This window comes from Scaptodrosophila lebanonensis, unplaced genomic scaffold (assembly GCF_003285725.1).
Source record: "Scaptodrosophila lebanonensis strain 11010-0011.00,11010-0021.00 unplaced genomic scaffold, SlebRS2 tig00000098-arrow-pilon, whole genome shotgun sequence".
NCBI lineage: Eukaryota > Metazoa > Arthropoda > Insecta > Diptera > Drosophilidae > Scaptodrosophila > Scaptodrosophila lebanonensis.
Window position 1 is genome coordinate 2,486,798 of NW_022060568.1, and position 23,985 is coordinate 2,510,782.

General features: G+C 38.5%; 1 protein-coding gene across 1 annotated transcript; it reads right to left on the minus strand.

The window, feature by feature from the left end:
* Positions 1 to 1,335: 1,335 nt before the first annotated feature.
* LOC115627974 (paired box protein Pax-6) lies at positions 1,336 to 23,968 on the minus strand. The gene is made up of 9 exons (XM_030523869.1): positions 23,211 to 23,968; positions 21,931 to 22,125; positions 17,268 to 17,433; positions 16,291 to 16,471; positions 10,887 to 11,556; positions 3,242 to 3,415; positions 2,907 to 3,164; positions 1,967 to 2,348; positions 1,336 to 1,906 (listed from the first exon to the last, which is right to left on the minus strand). Exons 1-9 carry the CDS (start codon positions 23,317 to 23,319, stop codon positions 1,336 to 1,338), a joined length of 2,706 nt encoding a protein of 901 aa, XP_030379729.1. The 5' UTR covers positions 23,320 to 23,968.
* Positions 23,969 to 23,985: the final 17 nt, after the last annotated feature.

The window sequence follows — 23,985 nt, forward strand, 5'->3', positions numbered from 1 at the left end:
CTGACAATAGATTCGCACTCGCAGTCCCAAGCTCTCGTAGTTGCTCGCCACTTGCCGTTGAATCACGATATTTGATTTGAATCACGAACCATGAGCGACAAAAGTCTTGTCTGTTAAGAAATTCTGATGCCAAGAGGAATTGTTTTCGCTTTTCTTTCTCAATAATATGAACTCTATGGACTGTTTTAATTATAATTAATTCTCTTTTTTGCTCAACATTTTTATTTCTCCCATGATGGCCAACGAAGTAAATCAATTTCAAATTTGGCACATACTATGTATATGACATACAAGTAAAAACAAATGCATATATCTTTTGAATACTCTGTACCCATTCATTTCCGCGCTTTACTTATGCAACTAAAATTAACTTTTTTGTACGAATCAAATCAAATACTAATTTTTGTTACGATATCGGAATAAACAACAAAGTTACACCGATCCGTGCTGTGGCAGCCATATAAAATATTGAGGCTATATACATAAGGCTTATAATAAACTTTATCTACATTCCAAGTTTGGGTTTGGGGTGCACACGGGTGGACAGACGGACATGTCTCTATCGAATCATCTCGTCATGCTGATCATGGGGTCTGCCTAACCTCCTTCTACATACATTTCACGTACCTGTGTAGAACAACTTAAGATACAACAAATATTTCACAGAGCTTGAGAACAGCCAAGAAAGTGGTTTGTTGCTTCGCTGCTACTTATACTTGACTCAAGATCATAAGTTTTATGTAAGTACGATTTATTTAGATTGTATTTTCATTCAATTTTTTGGCATCACTTCGAGTTTCTTTCGACTGATTTCAACTCAATGAAATTTTCTATTTCTATTTCAAGACCGAGCCGAGATGAATTTTATAACGCCATTTCTCTATCGGCGTATTCGCTCAGCGGCGTCTGTTATAATAATTACGGAACCAAACTCTCTGAAAAAACCTCGAAAGAAAACAACATGTCGAAAATACAGTTTTTAATCACACCAAGTAAGCTTGCTTACTAGAGCAATCCTTGGGCGGATATATATATTTTCTACAACCTCCGTCTTTGCATCAATGCTTTAAATAATTTAGAGATATGTAAATTCGATTACGGGTGTTTTTCTGAGTTTGTATCTCGTTTACAAAAAAAAAAAAAAAAATATTTTTGTTATGTCTTAATTCGACTAAGGATCTTGTTCTGAGTTTTGAGTACCCAGTAACACGGAAAAAAAATTGTCTTACATCTATTTTACGGGGTTACCGAATTACTATCTCAACTAGACAAAAAAAAATACTTAAACGATTACTTTATGTATAAGCCATACATATATACGAGTATTTGTGACGCTTAAACCCAGGGCGAGTAGAAGCAAGATGCAAAAAACTGTTGTTTGCCCGAAGCACCGTGCGAACTAATACCAGGCATGGTGTTACTACCAGATGGAGCCACATTGTTGGCTGCCGCATAGTTGTAGCTCATGTGTGCGTATGATGGAACGGAAGCGGGTGAAATGCTCTCGGATCCGAAGCCGCTGGTCACTCCATGCACCGGACCAGCCTGATTGGGGCTGCAGGACGACTGACGAGGCTCCATGACGTGATGGGAGGAGGGATTCGCCGATGGTGGCGGCGGTGGGGGTGGCAAACCGTACGCTGATAGCACATCATATCCGGTTCCATTATTGCTGCCTATATTTGAAGTATGCGAGTTGCTGATGTTAACCGAGCCACCGGGACTCTCGTTGGAAACCCCACCAACGCCCACTATGTGATGTGGTGCGATTGGTGGTGCACGCAGTGACATGTGGCAAGGATAGAGTGACGAAGGTGGCGTCAGATCTCGCTGCTGTGATATTGGCGAGGGTGGTGCCAATGCGCCCACCGTTGGATGCGAGAACGTTGGTATTGATGTGACCGACCTAAAACTTTCATTGTAAGCAAAACTTATAGACCTATAGGAAGTAAGATATGAAGCTCACCCATAGCTGTCGCCCATCGACATGCTCGGATGATGCATGTTCGAGTACATCGCGCTCATCGAGCTGCTGAAGCCGTTATTAAAGTTGAGACGAGGCGAAATCGGAGGAACGATGGAACCACTAAGCGCATGACTAACATGCTGATGATGCTGGCCGCTAATCCCCAGCCCGGGGGAGCATGCATTGTTCACATCTTCATTGTTTCGGCTGCCCCCATTGCTACTAGGTCCTGAGCGTATATGTGTGCCCGCCGTCGATGTGTGGTGCACATCGAGGGGCTCCAGACCAGCGCCTGCCGCTGCCGCAGCCGCCGCCGCTGCTGCCGCTTGTGCCTGTGCACTGCTTGGCATTGGATTCGGCGAAGCCATGCCTGTGAGCGAATCTAGAAAAGTGCACGCGGCAATTTTGATAATTTAAAATCAGAAAAGGCATTATACATATTATACAAGTATGTATATTTTCAAAAGGCATAGAAGTCTGGCCAGATTCGGGGGTTGTTTATACAAAAACACAGTCAGGGGTCAACTGGAGGGCTGGCATATTCAAAATTATAATCTTCTGCTAGCATTTTAACATCTTGAGAAATCGACGGGTGGAGAGTTAAAGAGCTCGCGGGCTGTGATTAGTTAGCTGGTGAGGAAATTTAATTTCATCTTTGTAGACACACTTTTCACATAGAATTGGCCGATTTCAGTTGTCTGCTTCTTCTTCTTCACATACATCCTGCACTACAGATGCACCCCCCACAAGAGAACAAAAATCAGAATCGCTTTGATGGACAACTCTAAATAAACTGAATTAACTGGATAAGAGCTAGAAGAGGATCTATCTATTTTTTTTATCCGCACTGGGCCTAACTGTTCGCCGAAAGTTCCATTCATATTTCAACTTGTGGAGAGTGCGTTTCGAAGAACGAACTCTCGATTTCTCTAATACTTACTGCCTGTGGAGCTGACCAAGAGCGAGGAGCAACCACTCAGGCTATTGGGGCTGTCCGTCAAGGAGGTTGCACCCGATGTCGAGGACGATGTTGGCCCCGTGGAATTTGGTGTTCGTCGCTGGTTCCGCAATTTTTCCTCCCGACGCCATTTGGCACGTCGATTCGAGAACCAAACCTGTATTCTCGCTTCCGGCAAACCAATCTTACCCGCCAGGCGTTCGCGGGCAAACACATCAGGATAGTGGGTGCGCTCAAATTCTATAAAGAAATTAATAAAAGTAATGCTCTCAAGTCAAATCACTCAAATCATTTGAGAAGAGAAAATATGTATTCACCTTTCTCAAGACTATCAATCTGGTCGTTTGTGAAGGATGTTCGGTTGCGTTGCAACTTTCTTTTTAGTATGAGACGCGCTTGATCGTCTTCGCTTGCCCCTATATTAGAGACGCCGCCGTTCGAGTTGTCTCCTTCGCCAGAACCCGTTTCGTCCGACTGATGGCCATCAAGTTCTGGAGGAAAAAAGAAACACAAAAATTGGCTTTAATGGCTTATGCAAATCGTTGTTGTCATTTAATACTTTCTGCTGCGACATTTTGCGCAAAATAAAGTATATGTATGTATGCATGTATTTAGCTCTTCTGGGTCTTAAGTTACCGGCATACTTGTAGCTAAGGTGCAAGTAAGAATATTAAAACCAAAACATTATCGTATGCAACAACATTATCCTTTTCGCCTTATTTTGTAGTCAAACTACCATTTTTTGTTCTTTTTTGTGAAGACCTTGAGCATAAATTTGCCAGTATTGCTGCATAATAAATATTAAGGATATGTTAGCTAATTCAGAGCCGTTTATGTTTCATTAGAGGAGTGTGCTTGCCTTTTTTTGAAGCTTGGGACTGTTACTATTCATCAATGTTTTATATGATCTTAATTAAAATAAAAAGTATTCAACTTAAGCATATTAGTTCATTAACGAAAATATCAGATTTGTTTTTGTCAAATTTAAACGGAAAATCAACACTAATATTCACGAAGTTCAGCTATAAAATATCCGTGTTGGTTATTTCGAATGTATTTGTTTAATTCTTATGGTTTATTTGGATTGTAGCTTTGATAAGCATTTTATGTAGAAGCTTTTAAAAAGTTTCAAAAACTTTCTATTCTATGGAATATTTGAACTTTTTTTTCTTTAATTTGTATTTAATAGAAAAAAGCAGCAGTAGCTCGACTCAATTTTATGTTTGAAAAACACTTCAGGAGAACGTTTCTAAGGCCTCGTTTACACAATATCGTACTTTTCCCCCTATTCAGATAAAGTTTCCTGCAATAACGTCTTATTTTATTCTTAACTTGCATGTTTTGGGCAAAAAATATCGCAAATATCTCAGCTTAACATAAAGTTTTCCAAAATACTTTACAGAACAGCTATAAAAAAATGCATAGAATTTGCTGATCAAACAAAGAGAAAAAAAGAGATCAGGAAAGAGGCTAAAAAGGATTTTAATAAGCCACGGAGTCAAGTATATTGAGGTAACAATCAAAAACCTACAAGGCAGAATTAAGTCGTTTAAAAGTACCCACAAAATGTCTCAAGTGATGGATGGCAGTCAAGAGAGCGTGCAAATCATACAAGAAGTACAGCCTCATTGTATTGAGTGTCAGGCACTTGAAACGAGTCATGAAGTGCGAAACAGCACCAAGCGATGCCAAATAGCCGGCGGTACTTTCACAAAGAGGGAACAAACGCCGAAGGATGCGGCGCAGATCCTGCGTATCAATTGCACACTTTGTAAAGAAATTTCACGCTTTGGCTTATTGTTAGTGGTGGCTCTATGCTCTGATGCTCTCTCTTATAGTCGTCCGACTGTCTGTCTGTCTGTCTGTCTGTCCGCCCTAAATTGCCTGACGATTCGTCTCGTTAGCTCAAAATCTCTTCAATTTAATGCCGTACAATAATTTGTCATCATTTTGCTACTGTAGGGAACTACATCAACACGTTACAAGACACTAAAGTGACTTTTCCATGAAAAGTAATATCGATAGTTGTACAGATTTGCCGAAAATACATTGACGCGTTTAATAATTGAATGTTTTCCCTTTGTCAGGAATACATACATAAATACACAAATGGCCATGTATGTGGTACTATGCACATAAATATACATACATATGTATGTATGTATGTACATATTTGTGTCCAGGTTTTTATACATTCGAGACCGATTCCGCAACACATACTCGTACGTGTACATGGATATATATACATATATGTATGTATATACTATACAAATACATGGATGAACGTACTCCCTACTGTACGACACTCGTTAACGCGCATTCGAGTGTAAACTTATGATAAGGGAATGTACATACATACATACATACATGTATACCTCTGTGTATGTTTGTGTGTGTGTGTGTGTGTGTAAGTTTGGGACATGGGGTATGTATAGAATAATTCATTTTTAACCAGCCGACGCCGCGTCGACTTCCCAATTTCCACAACAGCGAGAAGTCGTTACTATTTAGTTCGCTTCAATAATCCACAAACTTCGACCAGTTTCAGCGAAATGCGAAATGACAAAAATGTGGGAAAAGGCAAAATAAAGTGTTTATCTAATAAAACAGTTCAGGAAATAAATGAAACATTCACTTAAAAGCCTTGAACTCCAGTTTTTTCTATTATATTATAATAAAGTATCTTCAGGTTTCTTTTGTAAATTATTGGAATTATATCGTCGATTTTTTAAAAGTCCTGACACAGCTGTCATCATTTTGAAAACTATTTTTGAAATCGAATCGTTTAAGGCATGGTCGCGGTCGTGGTCGTGCTCGTGTCTGTAGAATATTTCGATTTACAATTATGACATTCACTCAAAGTATTTCATTTTACAATACTAAGTACTACATATAGTATAACGTCAATATATTAGTCATCTGACTAAGTATACCCCTATAGTATATTGCAACCACCTTAGCACATACTCGTACCTTTATGAACATAAGTATACGTATTATACGTATGAGCATACGTATTATTATTGGAAGTTTGCCTATTTGCCAACAAACTTGCCACTGTCAAAAAGACACCTACATAAGTATATACATACATATACTATGTATATATACTTAGGTACTATGTATATGGATTTATATACGAGTATGTATGTGTGTATGTATGTTGGTTGGTCGGTTGCTGAATGAGATTTCCTTGATGCTATTACTCATTTGAATCTCTATTTATAGTTGAGCCATTTTCGTGCTTTATGTTTTGAAATGTGTTGTTTTGCTTAAGAAAAATTATTGAAATGAAAATGAAAAGCGAAAAGCGAAAATAATGATGATAAAAGGGCTCGAATCGATTTATTGCAAATACCAGTTCCCCAAATACATAAACATATAAATACACATACATATGTATGTAAGTATATATATCCATTTCGCATTTGGGCGTCATTTGTGTGCTGTTAGACCCTGTCTGTTGAAAATACAATATACGAGTACTTGTAAGCACCCATGTATTTGAAGAGCTTTCTATTTTTGTTGATCTCAGATATAGGTTAATGTTGTTTTAGGCATAAATATAGACAGATGTGTACTAGATAGGTATGTATGTATGTGTGGGTACTCAGAGAAAATTCGACAGGATCTGGCAACATTTATGGGCTCTGACGTACAGCACATTACAATTTTAAAGATGAAATCTGTTGGGGCAAAGGTATACATTATATAGCAGTTGTCTTACCATATATTGTCTTGACAAAAATCATTCTTAATTTATTGGCAACAGAATTTAGTATTCGGCTATGAATGCAAACAATCGAATTACCATCGATTGCTCATCGTATATGAAGATAATATCTTCAATATTAGACTTATCTAATATCTAATCTTCAATATTTAACATGATTTTGAATATATTTAGACGCCACTCCACAGTTGATTCGAAGACCAATTGGTGGAATTATGACACTACACTAACCACTTGTCGAAAAGAGATTTGGGTAATCAAGAAAAAGATGAAACATAAATCAAGAGCCAGTGCTAAAATTGTATTTTCTGCTTGTCTGTTTTTTAGACTCTAATATTGCCTTTAAATTTTGTTTTTAGTCATAATAGATGGGCCATTACGATGTCTTTCTATTATATAGGCTGTTTTTTAGGTCTATCCAAGCATTTTTCAGTTCAGGTTCAAGTGGTCTCAGAAGTCATTAAATAAGGCTTCTAGCTATGCTGGAACTTCCGCCCAGAGTCCCGGAGTCATTAAAACTTTTAAAAAATTTACACAACAACAATCTACTCTAAACAAGCACAACATTTTTTGAATGGACGCTTCATAATACTTATAAAATTAGGTCAATTTGTGTGCAGATTATCTGCCTGTATGACCGCAAATGTTGTTAAATGGAAATCTACTCCCCTAGCTCCTGTCCTAGAGATATTATTATGAAGAATGAAGTACTATAAACAAGCCATAAATGAAACTAAAATGAATTGAGGATTAAAAGTTCGATTCCAAAGGCGCCAAGATCATTTTTTTGGTTTGTGTTTTTGTTTTGTTTTGTTTTTTTTTTATCGTCTGGGTCACATTTCATTCCTCTTGCAGAATTGTTGCCTTGTGGAGGCTTATGAGTGTAAATTGAGAATATGTATGTGCACGACCTAAGTTTGTGGAGCAAGTTTTTTCAGCTGTTATTCTAAATTAGCCCGACGAAACAATTCCAGGTAGTGTCCGATGTACGATATACTCGTATGTATGTGTATGTGTATAGGCATGTACTCGGATGTATGTATGTATGTATGTATGTATCAGATCGCATTTATGGGAAAGTATCAAACACGTATTGGCAGGGCTCGAAAAATTGTATGCAGGGCGGCGGACAAGCGACCGACCTGTCCTATTTCAAACCGCAGCAACAAAAACAGCAACAACAACAACAACAACAGCGACAATAGCAACAACATCAAAGGAACCGCTGGCCGCAACATTTCAGTCTGTCATTTTTAATATGGCCAGCGCTAAGTCCACAACCGTGGTTGTACGGCAATATGGCTATGTGTGTAAAATGTGTGTGTGTGTGTGTGTGTGTGTGTGTGTAATTGGCGCTGAAAGATAGTGGATATGACAGAGCAAATAGATGCTGATAGCTGAGACTTGCCTCGGGTCCAGAGCACACGTCACTTGCCTAGAGAGTTGCAATGTGCTGACAGGCAACAACACCGGTGGGGAGACATCAACAACAACAACAACAACAACAGTAACAACCAAAAACAACAACAACGATGACGATGACGACGAGGACGAGGACAGCAATGACAACAGCAACAGAAACAACAAACTAAAAACCAGATGACGGTATCGGCACAGACATCGGCGAATGAGTGACACTCTCACACAGTTAAATACATTAGAGACAAACTTGATAAGGCGAGAATTGTAGCGTGAGGTTTTCAGATACGATTTTATAAATATGTATTTTGTGCTTCATATTTATGCACCCCATCACCATCACCATCACCAACGGCACCAACAGCAGCATCCCAGCATCCCAGTGCGGCAACGCGACGCAGCAACAAAAACAACAACAACAGCAACTGTTATCCCACCCCTGTCTGTGGTGGTCGCCACCCCCACGGTTTGCCGTTTAATGAAGTGTCATCGCCTGTAAAATGAGTCTGTAAATCGCATTAAAGCAACTACGGTTAAGGGTAAACCTGTCAAGTACGGTAACGGTAGCGGTAGCGGTTGCCTGGGGGCTAAGGATTATGCAGTGGAGGGGGCGGCGGCGGCGGCGGGCAGGGGCCACAAGGAAGTTACAGTTACAATTCTGACGCATGCTGCCATCCACAGTTGAGGCAGGCACCTCACACACCACACAGTTGCTCTTCACGCACAGATTTTGTTTTTAGAACTTTGTGCTCATGTGGTTAAACTAATTTAGAAACTGTTTTGGCACACAAACACGCAAACAAGACAAGATACTCGTGTATATATAAATGTTCTGTGAATTATCATCCCAAATATATACCCATGTACAAACTCGTATATATATTACTTATACATATATATATATATATTTATATATGTGTGTGTGTGTGTGAGAAGTGGCGGTTAGTTGAGCCTCTTGTTTGTTGTACTCTCGTACTCGTACTCGTACTCGCATTGGGGAAACTCAAATCAATATGAACTTCCTAATGCCAAGCATGACATTTAATGTTGACGTGCTTGGCAAGAGCTTGCGATGATTCCTATATTCCGATATCCGATCTACAGCGGAGTGGTCTGCACGTTTCCAATCTCTATTTTGTTTTGCCCCTTGCTTTCCCCAATAGTCTGAGGCCGTGTCTGAGTCTGGTAATCAAGCAGAGCACGGTCACGTGCTTGGAACATTTACGCACGCACGAAAAAGTCGCGATGTTGCAGACAACTCGGTCCCCAATAAAGACAATACTCGTACAATAAACCAAAAAATTCAACACACACAAGTGTACAGGTTTATATGCCGATTCATACAAATACTCGTACTTGTGCATGATGTCCTGCGCCTGTTCCTATGCTATTCCAGGTCAATCGTGCGTATTTGGGTTGAAATAAAACCACGACTCAGATTTTTCATGCAAATTTAAATCAATTTCTTTGTACAGACTATAAAACGTCGTTGGCACACATATTGCACTTAGATGAGAAAGAGGAATAGGCTGAAGCGAAGGCTCATTCGATTCAAAAAATGCTTCTCGGCTTAGCTTGAAAATAGTTCATCACATTAAACAAATGCTAAAAAGGCAGCAGAAACAAAAACCTTATGCGGAGAGCTGTCAATTTTCTAAGGATATGGATATCCTAAGATTAGCGGAAAGCTTAAATATATAAACAGCACAATATACGTTTTAGATGTGGATAGGTTTTAATTCTCAAGTTTTGTGAGTAACAAACGAAATTTTCATAATAGAATATTTTTATCGATATAAGAATGGACCATGTGCCTGCTTTCAATATCGGTTGGTTCTAATGATTCCACTAACTTTTAGAAGTAATTTTGAATACATTAAAAATTGCATTTTGTTTATGTTTTTGGATGTGGACAGATTTAAATTATTATTATTTTACCTTTGTTTTTTTGATAGCCCTAGATGTTTCAATAATCTTTATTTATTTTGTAAATCAGTTTCGAATGATGTTTATTCATAGCCAGGATATTAACTGCAGAGTAAGCAGCTTATTATTGATTGGACAATTTCAAATAATTTTCAACTAACAGGGCAAGGGAATCACAAAATATTTCTGGTAGCTTAAAAGCTTTAATTAATGTTTAATTAAATGAAATTTTATTTCCTTTAAAATAGTTATTTGATTTTAATGATAATTCTAATACATCAATGATTCTAAGCTGATCATACAACTAACTTAAATAAAAGGGGCAACCATCTCTCCTTCCAAATATAACATTTCGAATAAGAACAAAATTTTGCTCTTTCCCTGAAGTGAACAAAATCATTTTATATTGAGAAATGCACTAAGAGCAAATTTAAAATCTGACTGCTATATTAAACAAATTTAACTTAAAAGGAAATTAGGAAATTCTCTTTTTCAGATAAAAAATATTATAAACAAAACGTGTATAACGCCTAAGTAGTGCTAGGCCAACCGTTGAAAACCCTTTACTCCGTCGCCGTCTTCCAACCAAAATATTAGCTTTATTATTGTTGTTATGAAAAACTCACATTACGATATTATAATGCACAAAAGAGTTTTGCATACTAAGAGTGGTTTATCGATCGATCATTCCTATGACTGTCCAAAGCAATGAGTCCCTCAAAATGTGCCCCAAATATCCCCAGCTGTTATGATTCAAAAGTTATCGTTGTTTATACGGACGGACACGACTATATTGATTCGCCTCATTATATTGTATTGGATATTGAGAATTGTTGGGTTTTCCAAATGTAACAATTGTTATGTCATTCTTAGGTTGGACTTACCTTTCTTTAGCATAATGTCATCGCTACTCATCGGACAATTATTCAAATGAGCGCTGGTGCCGCTGCCTGCTCCACCGCCTATGTTGGTAAGATCGCTCGGTGGACTTAACGACTGGGAGGCGGCTCCATCGCCGCTTCCATAGGCCACCGAAATGACAGCAGGAACTGGCGGAATCTCACTTCCGCCCAAAGGGGCCGCATACCAAGTGCTGGACGAATAATGCCGCGAAGGCCAACTCTGTTGGTGTTGCTGGTGATGATTGTGATGTGAGTGACTCGAGTGTGGACTGAAGTGATGTGGGACCGTTGTAATGTGATGCGCATGGCTGGATGGGGGTGCTGATGTGGGTATTGCAGTGTCTAGAGTGGCGTGTTGCGTGTTCAGCAGCCGTAGTTTCTCATACACGGACTCCTGTTCGCTGCCCTCTCCCGAGTTGCTCGCACCGCCACTATCGGACGAGTTCAGCGGTGTTGAGGTCTGGATTAGATCGCTAGTTAGACTCGAGCCCCCTGCACCTGCAGGGCCCGTTGAGTTCGGTGTGGCTGAACTTATGCTATTTGCACTGGTCGTATTATTGGAGCTACCACTCGGTCCGGCGCTGTTCGAACTTTGCTGTTGCTGCTCCTTTTGTGCGGCCAAGTTTCGTAAAACTCGATTAATGGAGGAAACCTAGTGGACAGAAAAGGAAATGAATTCAATATTGTGAGTTATTAGAGGGTAAATTCGACTATTATTACTAGAATATTACCAACTTCATTTACATTCGCACTGCTTTTTAATTGAAGTGATTAGATATTCTCTGTGTAATAAAAACTTCCATTATACATCACTATATAGCGCTTATCTTGGTCTTCATCATTTCGATAACAAAGAAGACCAACACAAATACTAACAACTATTTCGGAAAAGGAGCTTCTTATCAGCAGGCTGCTAGAAACTCATTAGGAACCGGTTGTGATTTATGGGACTGACTAGTGTAAAACTTTGGGTAATTTAGAATTTATTTGAAATGTCTATAATATTTTGTTCTTTTGGTTATCCATAACGCAAGCTGTAAGCATTGGTATTTCCAAAATATTAGAGCAATTTTAGCTCTATTTGCATTCTAATTTAAACTATGCACTGATGAGTTAAATATATAGTTGTATTCTCAAAAAAAAATGGTATTTTCATTACGTTTACTAAACACTATTCTCAGGCCAGTTATATTTTTTATCGTCGCAAACATTTCGTATATTGGCTTAGTATATAGTATATAGATCAAGAGCTAATTTATCGCTTGATTTTTTTATAAGGGGTACTGTCAAAACCATTTCTTTAAGCACACAGAGGGAGAAGAAAGAGCCAAGGATTGTGGCGTCTTTTTGTCATTTTGGCAACATTGTTGATGTTTTTCTTTTCATTGTTCTTCCTATGTGACATTTTTTCATTGAATATATGATATCAAAGATTTATTTGATTTCAACTTTAAATTACTATAATTACTTCCCAGTTAACGAACTGCTTGCTTATGAAAAGGGAACCTCTAAATGTTTCACCCTTTTGTTGGCTCTAACGACTTTCTAGGAAATACTAAGGTTTCGCCTTTTAACTTCCTAATTGCTGAATGTGATGACATCAATTAAGCGCCCAGCCAAATAAATCTGTTGCCCGCGATTCAAACATGAACACCTAATTATGTTCAACAAACCGTCAAACTACTTGAAAATAAATAACCTGAAATTAAATCGTCAAAGGGCGTGCAAAGATACTCGTACAACTGATTGCTCCCAGTTCTGGCTGTCAAATTAACTGGTTTTATATTTAAAGACTTTGCTTATTGCTGGTCAGCTGATAAATAAATAAAAGATAAATGGCTATTTTTTAAAGCGTTCTTACTGTCAAATAAAATTACAATATCCCAACACTTCTGTCTTAATTCCAATAATACAATTTAGCTGATTTAGCGAGATTCATGATTTTCATGTACAAGTATGTCGTCAAAATATTGGCTAAAAAGGCTAACCCTTTCTAAACAGCTATGACTCATATGCAATTTAAAGACTATATCTGCGGGTTAGTTTTTAAAAATAAAGTTAATACGTATGTTCTAGATACTTATGAGAATTATTACACTGACTGTTAATGGTTAAGACAAGTCACTGACAGGTAAAGTGGATTGGAAAATGCAAAACTCATTTCAAATAAAAGTGCTCAATTGTTAGCCCATTGGCAGCTTTTTAAAGCATCTGCATGGGGGTCACTTGAGATTTGTCTCGTTAGACCCCAACTTCTATGGCAAGCCGTCAGTCTTTTGGATGCTGAAATACTGCCCTTTTTGCCAGATTGGACCGTGCCGATGGCAACCAATAGACAAAGACGCCCCTCGATGCCCAGAATATTGTCACACCTATTACAAATAAATATAGATGAGTGTGTGTGTGTGTGTGTGGCAAGGAAATTTGTAATTTTGGCTAAGGGATAGGGTGTAAAGGGCAAACAAAAAAAGCTTCACCTTTTTGTAAATGTGTGTGTGTGTGTGTTTGTGCGGCAGCAGGAGCGGCGACAGGAGCAGCAGCTGACGCAGAATTCGCATGTTGCGTTTTTTTTCTATTATTATTTTAAGGCTGTGCCTGCGCATGACAACGCTTTTGAAATGGATTCAAAAGCAAAAGCAAAAGAAAGAACAAACGAGCAAACATATAAATGAGCGAATGAGAACAACAGGGAAAAGTGCAGTTGAGTGGAAAAATTAGGCAGAAATGTCCTTTCGAGGGAAGAACGAACCAACGACCGAATGAATGAACGCTCATATAAAAACTTATTTTAAAAATGAGCGCCTGGCACCGAAAGCGCTATACCTCTACATACATACATTAATACATGTTTGTATGTACAAGTATATAGGTACGAATATGTGCATACATAAATATATACTCGAAAGCGACTGTACATAATGTAAAATATCCCCGACAGGGTTGCAACCTACTCATGTTTGTATGAAGACTGCCTAGGGTTGTGCGAACGTGTGTGCGTTTTTATTTTTTATTTTTTTTTTTTTGTAATGTTTCCTTAAACACTCTGATACGAGTATAGAAGCATATCAGCAACATATCAGCACTTGCATTTGACTTTGAAGACGCAACAGGGATAGAGAGGTGTTGTCTTTGAGGTGCTTTCATCACATTTTTATAATTTTTTCTTCTATTTTTTTGAAGCACGCATTCCATTGCTTCACGCTTCCACTCGGACTTGTAGTCGGAATCGGATTCGAAGTCGGAGTCGGAGTCGGAGCAGAAGTCGGCCGTGCGCTGACCGTTTAATGTCCTGGATCTCTATAGAATTCAGGGGATAAATTGTCTGTGCGAGATGACTATGGCGGCGATGGCAATGGCAGTGGCAGTGGCAACGGTAGTGGCTGTGGCGACAACAACGACGCCGTTTGCTACAACAAATTTCTCTAACTGCCAACGCTTTCACCCCTCAGCGATTTTGCCCCGGCCAATCGTCCGTTTTTCCCCCGCAAAACGTGATTTCCCCTTGCGCGTGAATTTCAACGCTTAACGCTTTGTGGTGGCGTGCTCGTGCTGTATTTATTTAATATTGTATTTTTTTCATACTTTTCCTGCAGTGATTTCCCTTTTTTCGTTTAATGTGCATAAAAGATTTTCCCTTCCATTTGAATGATCACATTTTCCACACAACTGTCAATGGGAAGTGCACAACGCAAGCCATCAGCATCGCTGTCACAATTCATTTTTCCTTTTTTTTCTTCCTTCGTCCTTTCTTTCTTTCTTTTTGCCTGGCATACTTAATAAACAATAAAAAAAATCGTAATGCTAACTAGAAGCAAGAAAAAGAAAATGGCGTCAAAAGCACAAAAGAAATTCAAATGACCAAAAATGGCACATAATGCTTAATATATTGGAACAAATAAATATGTGTGTGTGTGTGTACGCGCGTCTTTGTGTGTATTGGAAATTTGAAGGAAGAACTCATAAAAAAAAGCCTTGAAATAACATTTTCCTAAGGGTAAATACCTTTAATAGAGCCACAGAATGATTTAAATGGGGCGCTGCTCTTTAATGCCATTCATCAATATACGAATATCAGAAAAATTTGAGTTTTGGGGTTCAGTTTGTGCAGATTACAGCTTAAAGATGCCAACAAAAAAACATTTTCTGGCAATTAAAATATCCTCTGTTTAAGTTTAGATATAATTGTGTCCTAAATTCAAAGCCGAATTATCCTTAAAACCTGCGATTATTGAATCTTGCACAAACTATCTGCAAAGCTAACTAATGCCGCCGCAAATCCTATCTGCCTATTAGTTTTCTAAATTAGATCGGTCTGCCCTAAAAATACTTTCTTTAAGACTATGTACTCAATGGTTTATTCTCTTTTTAATTTCAATTTCTTTTTAAGTTTTTAGTCCTATAGGATTTCCATCTTACACATTAAAACTCTTCTCAGAAAATACTTAAAAATGTAATGTAGCATCAGTTACATTAATGAACATGGAAATGAACTTCTATTAATAATTTATAATAATAATTTATTGAAGAGACATTCAAAGAACCACGATAAATGCTCATGTTTACTCTCTAAAGATGGTATTTAAATTTGTTGCTTTATTATTTTTCATAATTTGAGTAGATCTGGTATAAAATAGACATATCACAATCTGAATATATCAGAAGTTTGAAAACTCAGCCAAAATATATTTGCTTGTTTTAATTAAATTCGCGCTACTTTTTAATTTTCATAAGCAATTTAAGATAAGCCAAGGATTTTAAGAAGAAACGTATTTCATCAAAACCACAAACCAAGGGCTTTTAAGCTCTAAAATCTTGATTTCCTATGGAAAGCATCAGCATTATATTCAATGTACAAGTATATGCAAACAATTTTCTTTTCTGCACTGCGCTTTATAGAAATGTTCAAGAATCTATAGTCTTGCAAAAAAATATGCAAAATAAATTATATCTTCTATATAGAATGATGAATCTTACGATTCATGGCTTGCGGTATTACGGCTAAAATAATTCATGTCGCGGATTACAGCTGCAGAATATTATTTCTGACAGCGACACTTTAAATACCAAAAAGGATTTGGACATCAATTTCGTATCAAACTATTTTTGAACTCCAGTACACAATTATAGAACTGATCGAAGTGCTATTTTCAATAAGTCAATATTTTCTCATTTTCAGTTTCAATGGAATGCCTTTGTTTATGCAATTAATAGCTTGAATAGAAAATTGACTATTGTTGACATAAATTAGATACCGAATTGTTATTATACAACTGCCAAATTGATGCTGATAGAAATAATATTAGTACTACTTGTACATATAAAACAAATACATGTTGGAGTATTTGAACTTATTTTATAGTTATGCAATAATGAAATGGAGACTTACACTCGGAATGTTGTCATTGGTGCACACATTCTCCTGCAACAGTCTATCACGTATTTCCCAGGCGAAAATGCTGGGACATTCCCGTTTATATTGCGAAATTTTGCTAACGACTTCGGCGGTCGCAACTCGCGGCTTCGAACCTCCAATGGCACGCGGTCGAATACTTCCAGTTTCATAATATCTGCAAATAATCCGATGCATTAATAATCACACCTTTCGAAATATTACACTTTTAAAAATTGTATAGCTAATACATAGACACAGAACTGCACTAAAATGGGCGCGAATTATCCTTGAAGAGAAAAATAAAACGGGATATAATACCATATCTTCTTCAAGAATGCTGAAAATATGGTCTTAACTACATAAAATAAAAGAAGCAATCCCTGTCTTTTCGAAGCTACTATTATTTGTGACAAATACTGATTTTAATGCCACATCTTTCAATATTTGATATTTTGTCGTTCTTTTCCGGATTACGAGCCTTTAATTAAATTAAATTAAATTATCAGAAGAGTTTCGGTTTATTAAGAATTCTGAGGATGAAATTCACAATTGTATGCTTCCATACAAGTTTTGGGTTCATTTGGGCTACGAGGGGGAACAAAAGCTTACTAATTACACCCCGATTCGAGAGGTGTTGAAATATGCACACAACAATAAACACCCTTCGGGTGGTTGTCCGCAAATCTTGCAAGTTCGATTAGCTGCCCAGCAGGATGAAAATCCAATGGACATATGTACGAATGTCTCTTCGAAGGAATGAATTATTATGGTTCATAAACATATTAGCCTAATATGGCTTTAGAGCACTTCATAAAGGATGATGGGTAGCGCTTGCAGCCACTTGGCAATAAATATACATAAGTGCATATATACATACATATATATATTTATAGTTACCAATTAATGAATTACACGTCACTTAAAAGGGAAAAAGGGATGTGGGGTCTTTTTTTTTTTGGCTACGTACTCACCTGCCTAAAATTTTGCTAACACATCCATTTGAGACTTGAAGAATCCGGGAAATATCACATGGCCGAGCTCCGGAGTGAGCAAGCTCAACAATTTTTTGACGAGTGGAGTCTGGAAGCGGTCTTCCTCCGACAAAAACGCCGCCCAACTGATTAACCCCACTGTGACCTGCAATATTTACATTCGAAAATATAGTCTTTTATATAAATAGGTGTGTGGCGAATATTTGCAAAAGATATACAAGTATATGTTTAGTATAATGTACGAGTATGTATAGTATGTGAGGAGCTAAATATTTCTGAGCGCGAAGGCGTGCATAATCATGATGAAAGGAGCGACGCTTTCATTGAGCCCAACTGGCCGTAATGCCAGCAATATATTTACAAATAATGTTCCCTTCCGTTCCGTTCCGATCTGATCCGTTCTGCACTAACCAGCTTTTCAAACGCCAACTTGTTTACGACTCTTGTGCCTTACTACTTGTAGATGACAGCATTTGCAATAATCTTCGTATGCTTCATAGCATGTGCTTTAGCTAGGCAGCGAGGGTTCGAGTTCGAGTCCAAGTCCGAGTCTGGGTCTGGGTCTCTGTCCGAATTCCCCCCTTCTTAGCAATTCAATTGCGGGATGCGCCATTCAAAGTCGCATACTGGACACACTTTCAATGAGGCAGAAAATTTGTTTTGGCACGCTTTAAAAACGTCAACATTAATCTGTTCGCTTGACTCGCAACTTCGGCAACATCTCAATATCTCGAATATCTGTATCTGTGCGTATGTGTATATAGTTTTTGGGTATAGCCTTCCCTTCACAAGCTACAAACATACACACCTACATACATACATAGAGAGTTGTAGGCCTGTAAATGCGGCACAAGCAGTTCGTCTTCTTCTTCTTTTTCGTCTTCAAGAAGATGAACACAAAAAACAAAGGTCAAAAAAGGGCTTTGAAAAAGGTCGCGCTTGGAATGCCAATCAAGCATACATTTCAAACGAATTTCCTAGAATTTATTGAAAGAAAATCTGCGTATCAATTTAATTCTTTACTTAAACCACCGAAGCAGCAGTTAGATGCCAATGCCTCCTCCACTGTCACTTGCCCTAGAGATGCTGAGTACGATGTGGATGGGTATCTGTATGTATGTATGTATGTACGTATGTGTGTGTGTGTGTGTGTGTATGAGGAGGGTTCGCTCTTAGAAACACTAATCCATGGGGGCAATTGGTCAGCCGTTTCAATGAGGGATGCATTTAAAAGCGATAAGAGTAACAAGCTTCGGTGACAAACGAAGCATAGCCTCGTAGTCAATGGACCATGGAGTTGAAGTTTCGACACCACTTGTGACCCGATTCTACGTGCCTCTCAACCTAATCCTTTCAGGTCTCGCTCTATATTTTCGGATGAGCCACCTAAGCCTAAGTTCGAACGAATCTGTATGCCGCATGCATTTCATTCCGGACAGACAGACAGACAGACGCACGGACATTGCGAATTAGAGGCTGCCGGTTATGCTGATTAAAAGTGAGGATGTCCCTCTACGATTGTTGATGGAAATGTTACAAAATTATGCGGTTATTGATTCGTTTTTCTTTTATCTTTTTCTTTTTTTTTTCTTTTTGTACGTCGTAGGTAGTTGTCTATTCTCTACAGCAATTGTAAATCTGTAAACATTTGCTGCAGTTCTTGAAGGTTATTTCTGAGAAGATTGAAATTAGTATCCCTACATACACAGATACATATATGTATGTACATATATATTTATGTATTTTTTATTCACATATACTCGAATGTGTGCATTCATATTTGGCGGGTGTGTTTTACTTTATTGAGTTGTCCGTGTCGGGGTCGGTGTCGGTGTCTGTCCATTCACGGCCGAATGAAAAATGCGACGAGCTACCAAAGTGCTAACAGAGACAATAGGTGGAAAGATCTTGCGAATGGGATTAACAATGTAATTACAACACAAATCAGTTTGGCAAACAATTGTGTACAGCCAGAACGGACTGGACCGTCATCGACAGGGAATAGGGGACACGAGACACAATGGATCATACGGCAGAGGGGTACAATGGACGAGTGCACATCGACTGGAACGGGGACTGGGACTGGGACAGGGTCTGTGTTGGTGTTGGTACTTCGGTAGCCGCCAAAGAGGCTCATTTGTGTGATGTGTGATTTGTGATGTGTGTGAGACCCTGAATGCGAGTGCGAGTGCGCCAAACTCAGTTCGACATGCGCAGAACAAACTGCTGTCGCTTTTGTTTGTTTTGTGTTCGACTTTGGCTTTCAACATCGATAATTGTTTTTATTTGTAGCGACATGACACGAAAATGGACGATTGGACGGTGGGACGATGGGACGGTCGGACGGTCGGACGCTCGCCCGAAACGAAACACTCTTGAAGATCATTAAAGGTGGAAAATGATTGTATTGATTGAAAACAAACAATGGCAAGGACATAACTGAAAGTACTTAACAGCACAGCGGGTGTGCCACGCCCGTCGGTCTTCGTTCGGTCGTGCCACTAGAGGAGCACCAGCTCCTTTGCCATATCGCCAACAATTCTGCTCCGAATGCTATAGAATTTTGTAAAAGGACCCTGAAAAGGAGCGCGCGCGTCTAAGTCGGATCGCCGCCGTCGCCTCCTTGAATCGCTACCTCTATTTCTCATTCTGTCTGGGTCAGGCATTCAATCTCGTTCTCGTTCTTGTTCTTGCTGTTGTTCTTGGTGTAGCTGGCCAGCTATTGTTGGGAATGATGATCAGCTCTTAGCATTGTGGTGCAATAATTGGCAGCTTGTGTGTAGCGGTGTGCGCGCCAGTCATGCTCCGAACAATGCCCGTCAATAGAAAAATCAATGAAGACCAACGTTTTTGCAATTTTCACACCAAATGCCCGAATATTTCACGTCATTTTCATGATTTTCTGCAACAACACATTAACACCAAACAGCAACAAAAGCAACAAAAGCAACAAGAACAAGCAAACGCCGACTTCAACCCCGTCAAGCGATTTAGGGGAATGCCTCAATTATATGCTCAGGACGCTAAGTACATCGCTCTTCTTTCTCTATTTTGACACGTAATTTGTATAATTCAATTAAATGTACGAGTACAAGAAGTACACTAAGTCCAACATTTTTTGCTCCGCTTTTGTTCTCTTCATTCCTAGTTGGCACCGTCGGGACATTGTTATTATAATTTTTGCAGTCTATGCACAAATATAAAAGAGCACAATGTCTTCAACATGGACAGACATTAGACTTATCCATTTACATTCCATATAATTCCAAAATGAAAATACTAATGATGCTGTTCCGGTGTTAGCGAATGGCATCTGGAATTTAGTTTTTGTAACGTTCTTTTTAAAACAATACGCCAAATGATCACAGACTATTGGAAAATATGCCAACAATATTCCATTTATGCAAATATCCACAACTCAAACCAGACAGGCAATATTTTGTACACATTTTCCAAGTAAGTCATAGAAAGTGAAATGTGATTGGAGACGCGTTTAAATCTTGACAAAATTATATAATGCTTTAGTAATGCTTTAGAAACCGCAAGCCCTTGAATGGATGGTGCAGATAGATATCAGTAAAGAAAAACTACTCTAGTGTTTTATAATCTTGCCATCAGTCCATTTGCATTACGCATTTAATCATATCTCAAATGAAATTATTCTTAAAGTTAAGAAAATGCTGCTCTGAAATGAATATTGTATTTATATCGGGAACATATCTACGACATAAATCAGGATTCAGCTTGCTGTAGGCCACTGATGAGAGGCACACATAAAGATTCTTTAAGCTTCTCTACTAGTTATTTTTATGTAGTTATTTATTTAATACACACTAATCAACGACTTACTAAAGCAATAAAAAAGCCTTCAATATAATTGATATGGTAGTCTAACTTTACATACAGAACAGCCTGCATGAAAAGCAAAGATTTTTAAACTTCTCTCTAGCCTCTTCTAAAATGTTGCACACAACTAACTCTTTCATAAGCAGAACAAATTCAAATGATTTAATATCTCTGCATTGATTTTAATTTATACTTTTAAGAACACTCACAAGATGTGTGTTTGGAGCTGGTTTTTATAATTTTAGCTAGCCTTCTTTCGTTGGATGTGAGAATTCTCGTATATTTTATAATCCGCCAATAATATGCCAATTAGTTTCAATTTGGATTTATCTGGCTAAATAACTACTCAAAATTCCGTGTCATACCAACTTAGTGCTGCTTCTGATATGCTCTAGAATTCCAATATTTATAGGTCTATTAACTCTCGGCATAAGTCCTAATAAGTTATGGGTACTCAGTCGTTATGTTTGTGGTTGTTGTAAGCATTTTGAAGAAAAACTGTCAGCCAAAGACAACAGTTGGACCGATATCGGCCATTTGTGTGTGTTTGTTTTTCCTTTTGGTTCTAACGGAATTTGAAAGGGGAACTAACTGCAGTTTGGGGGATCTGCTGTTATTAATGCGTTCAAAGCGCTTTTCGGAAGTCGTGATATAGAAAACAGTATTTAGAAACGCATAAAGAGTATTGAAATAAGTGTGTATGTGTGTGTGTGTGTGTGCGTGTGGGTGTGTGCGCGCCACACAAACACCGTCAGTATACATATGTACATGTGGGGGTGTGGTGGTGGGAACATACATTCATCATCAGTTAAGTGGTAGTAAGTAGTGGTGAAATACGATGATGTTGAATGTGGCTGTGGAGCTGTGGTTGCATCCGCGGCTTCCATCGCATTAGCAGCACCGGCAACAGCCGCCTTTCCGCCAATACTGCTTAGTCCGCTACCACTAGCAACACCCAAACAGGGCAGATTTCTCATGGCAATGACATTGTCTATAAGAAAAGAACAAAGCAAAAAGGGAAAATAATCACATCAACAATTAACATTCATGCTAATTCTTAAAAATACAATACAAGTATATACAATTTTCAAATAATTTCTAATCGCCCGTTTCACATCTACCGGAGATTATCTCTAACTTAGGGGACTTAGTCTGTTTAAATATCTATAAAATATAACTGAAGGCATTAAATTCAATCATGAATCAAACTGTCTAATAATCTCCTTATCGAACTCATATGGATAACTCTGATATTGGCAATTACTATGCTTCTTTATGAAGCAGATAGATTGCTTCGTTTAGGTTACGTCTAAGCCAAGGATGTCTGGTAAATACTTTCTACAAGCACATACTTTCTAGATAATTGGGGCTTGCATAAAATGCTGCAGTTATGTTATTTAAAGACAGAAATAACATTCACCGACACACCGAAGGTTATGCCATATATTCGTATATATATGGCTTATAACTACGCATGCATGTTTCTCTCCCAAACTTCATAATTTTCCACCAGCTGTGTTGGTTGAAATAACATGACAGCTATATGCCAGAGTCAAGCAAGCAAAAAAGTTTCACAGTTGATGGCACAACCTTGTTTTCGTTCAACTGTAAGCAGCTGTCACGAAGTTTACTTCATTTGCCTGTTTTTTTTTTTTTTAACGGAGGCTCTGACTGTGCCCATCTCACACACTGTCCTGATACTACCAATATATCAAAATGTCTTCACAATTGGAATGTAGAAGAGGCTCTCATGTTTAGTGAAGTACTTCCCCTAGCAATAATAGGATCTGAGAATGCATGGAATCTTTAAAAGGCATCCCAGCCTCAGTCCCACACAGAACAAACGTAATGCAGTCCGCGCATCTCTCGTACGAGAGATGAGTTTGTATATAGGTAGGTATACTGAAGAATCATATGCTTTCTAAATTAGTATAAACATCTAAACTGATTTAATTGCGATCTCATCCATACACCTGGTAGAAGTCGATACAGAACGATCTCTCTGTAGCATGACAGCGAACAAATGTTATTGGACAAGAACTGGCAGTTAGCTTTGATCAAATGGGATTTGCTTACCCTTGTGGGTCATATCATCTAAGGTTGGCAGTCGATCAATGAGTGTTCCCGCAGACCAGGGGGGCACAACTGCGCCAATGCTCGACGGAGTCGGTTGTAGAGTAAACATAGTATGATGTACTTATAAATTGAGTGCAGATGCAGATATGTATTGCTCGTACAGTTCGGTTCGGTTCGGTTAGGTTAGATTTGTGTTCTACTTTGTGGATATTCGCGCTCGGTTCGATTGATTTGGTCCAGATATATGCGTATTACGTTTAATCTCGCGATATAGTAGTAGTATGTATAAGAATAATACTAATTGTGTTGGCTGTTTCGAATGTTTGGCTTTGAGACAACGGCATGTGTGCGCACTTTTGTGTGAAGTACTAGATATATGTTAGATTCCAATTCCTTTTATCATATTTGGGAATTAATTTGCGTATGTTTTATACGAGTATATGTGGTCGTACATATTCAGTTGATTGCACCAAGTTCACGAATGCGACATGCGGAACGTATTTTAGCGGAATGAAGTTGATTTCACAGAAAAAATTCACGGGTATATTCGTATTGAAGGGCTCACTGCGGGCGACGCTGATGACACGCAGCGTCGGCGCCGCGGGAACAAATCCAGGCCAGCATTTGGGATACACACGACTCTCAGGGACTCACGATTCACGATGCGCGATTCGCGATTTATACAGATGGTAGGTAATGCCTGAATTGAAATCCTTTGTTTTGGGCTATCGCAAATAGAACTGAGCAGCCGCCTTTGTTTTAGTTCACTTGTTCT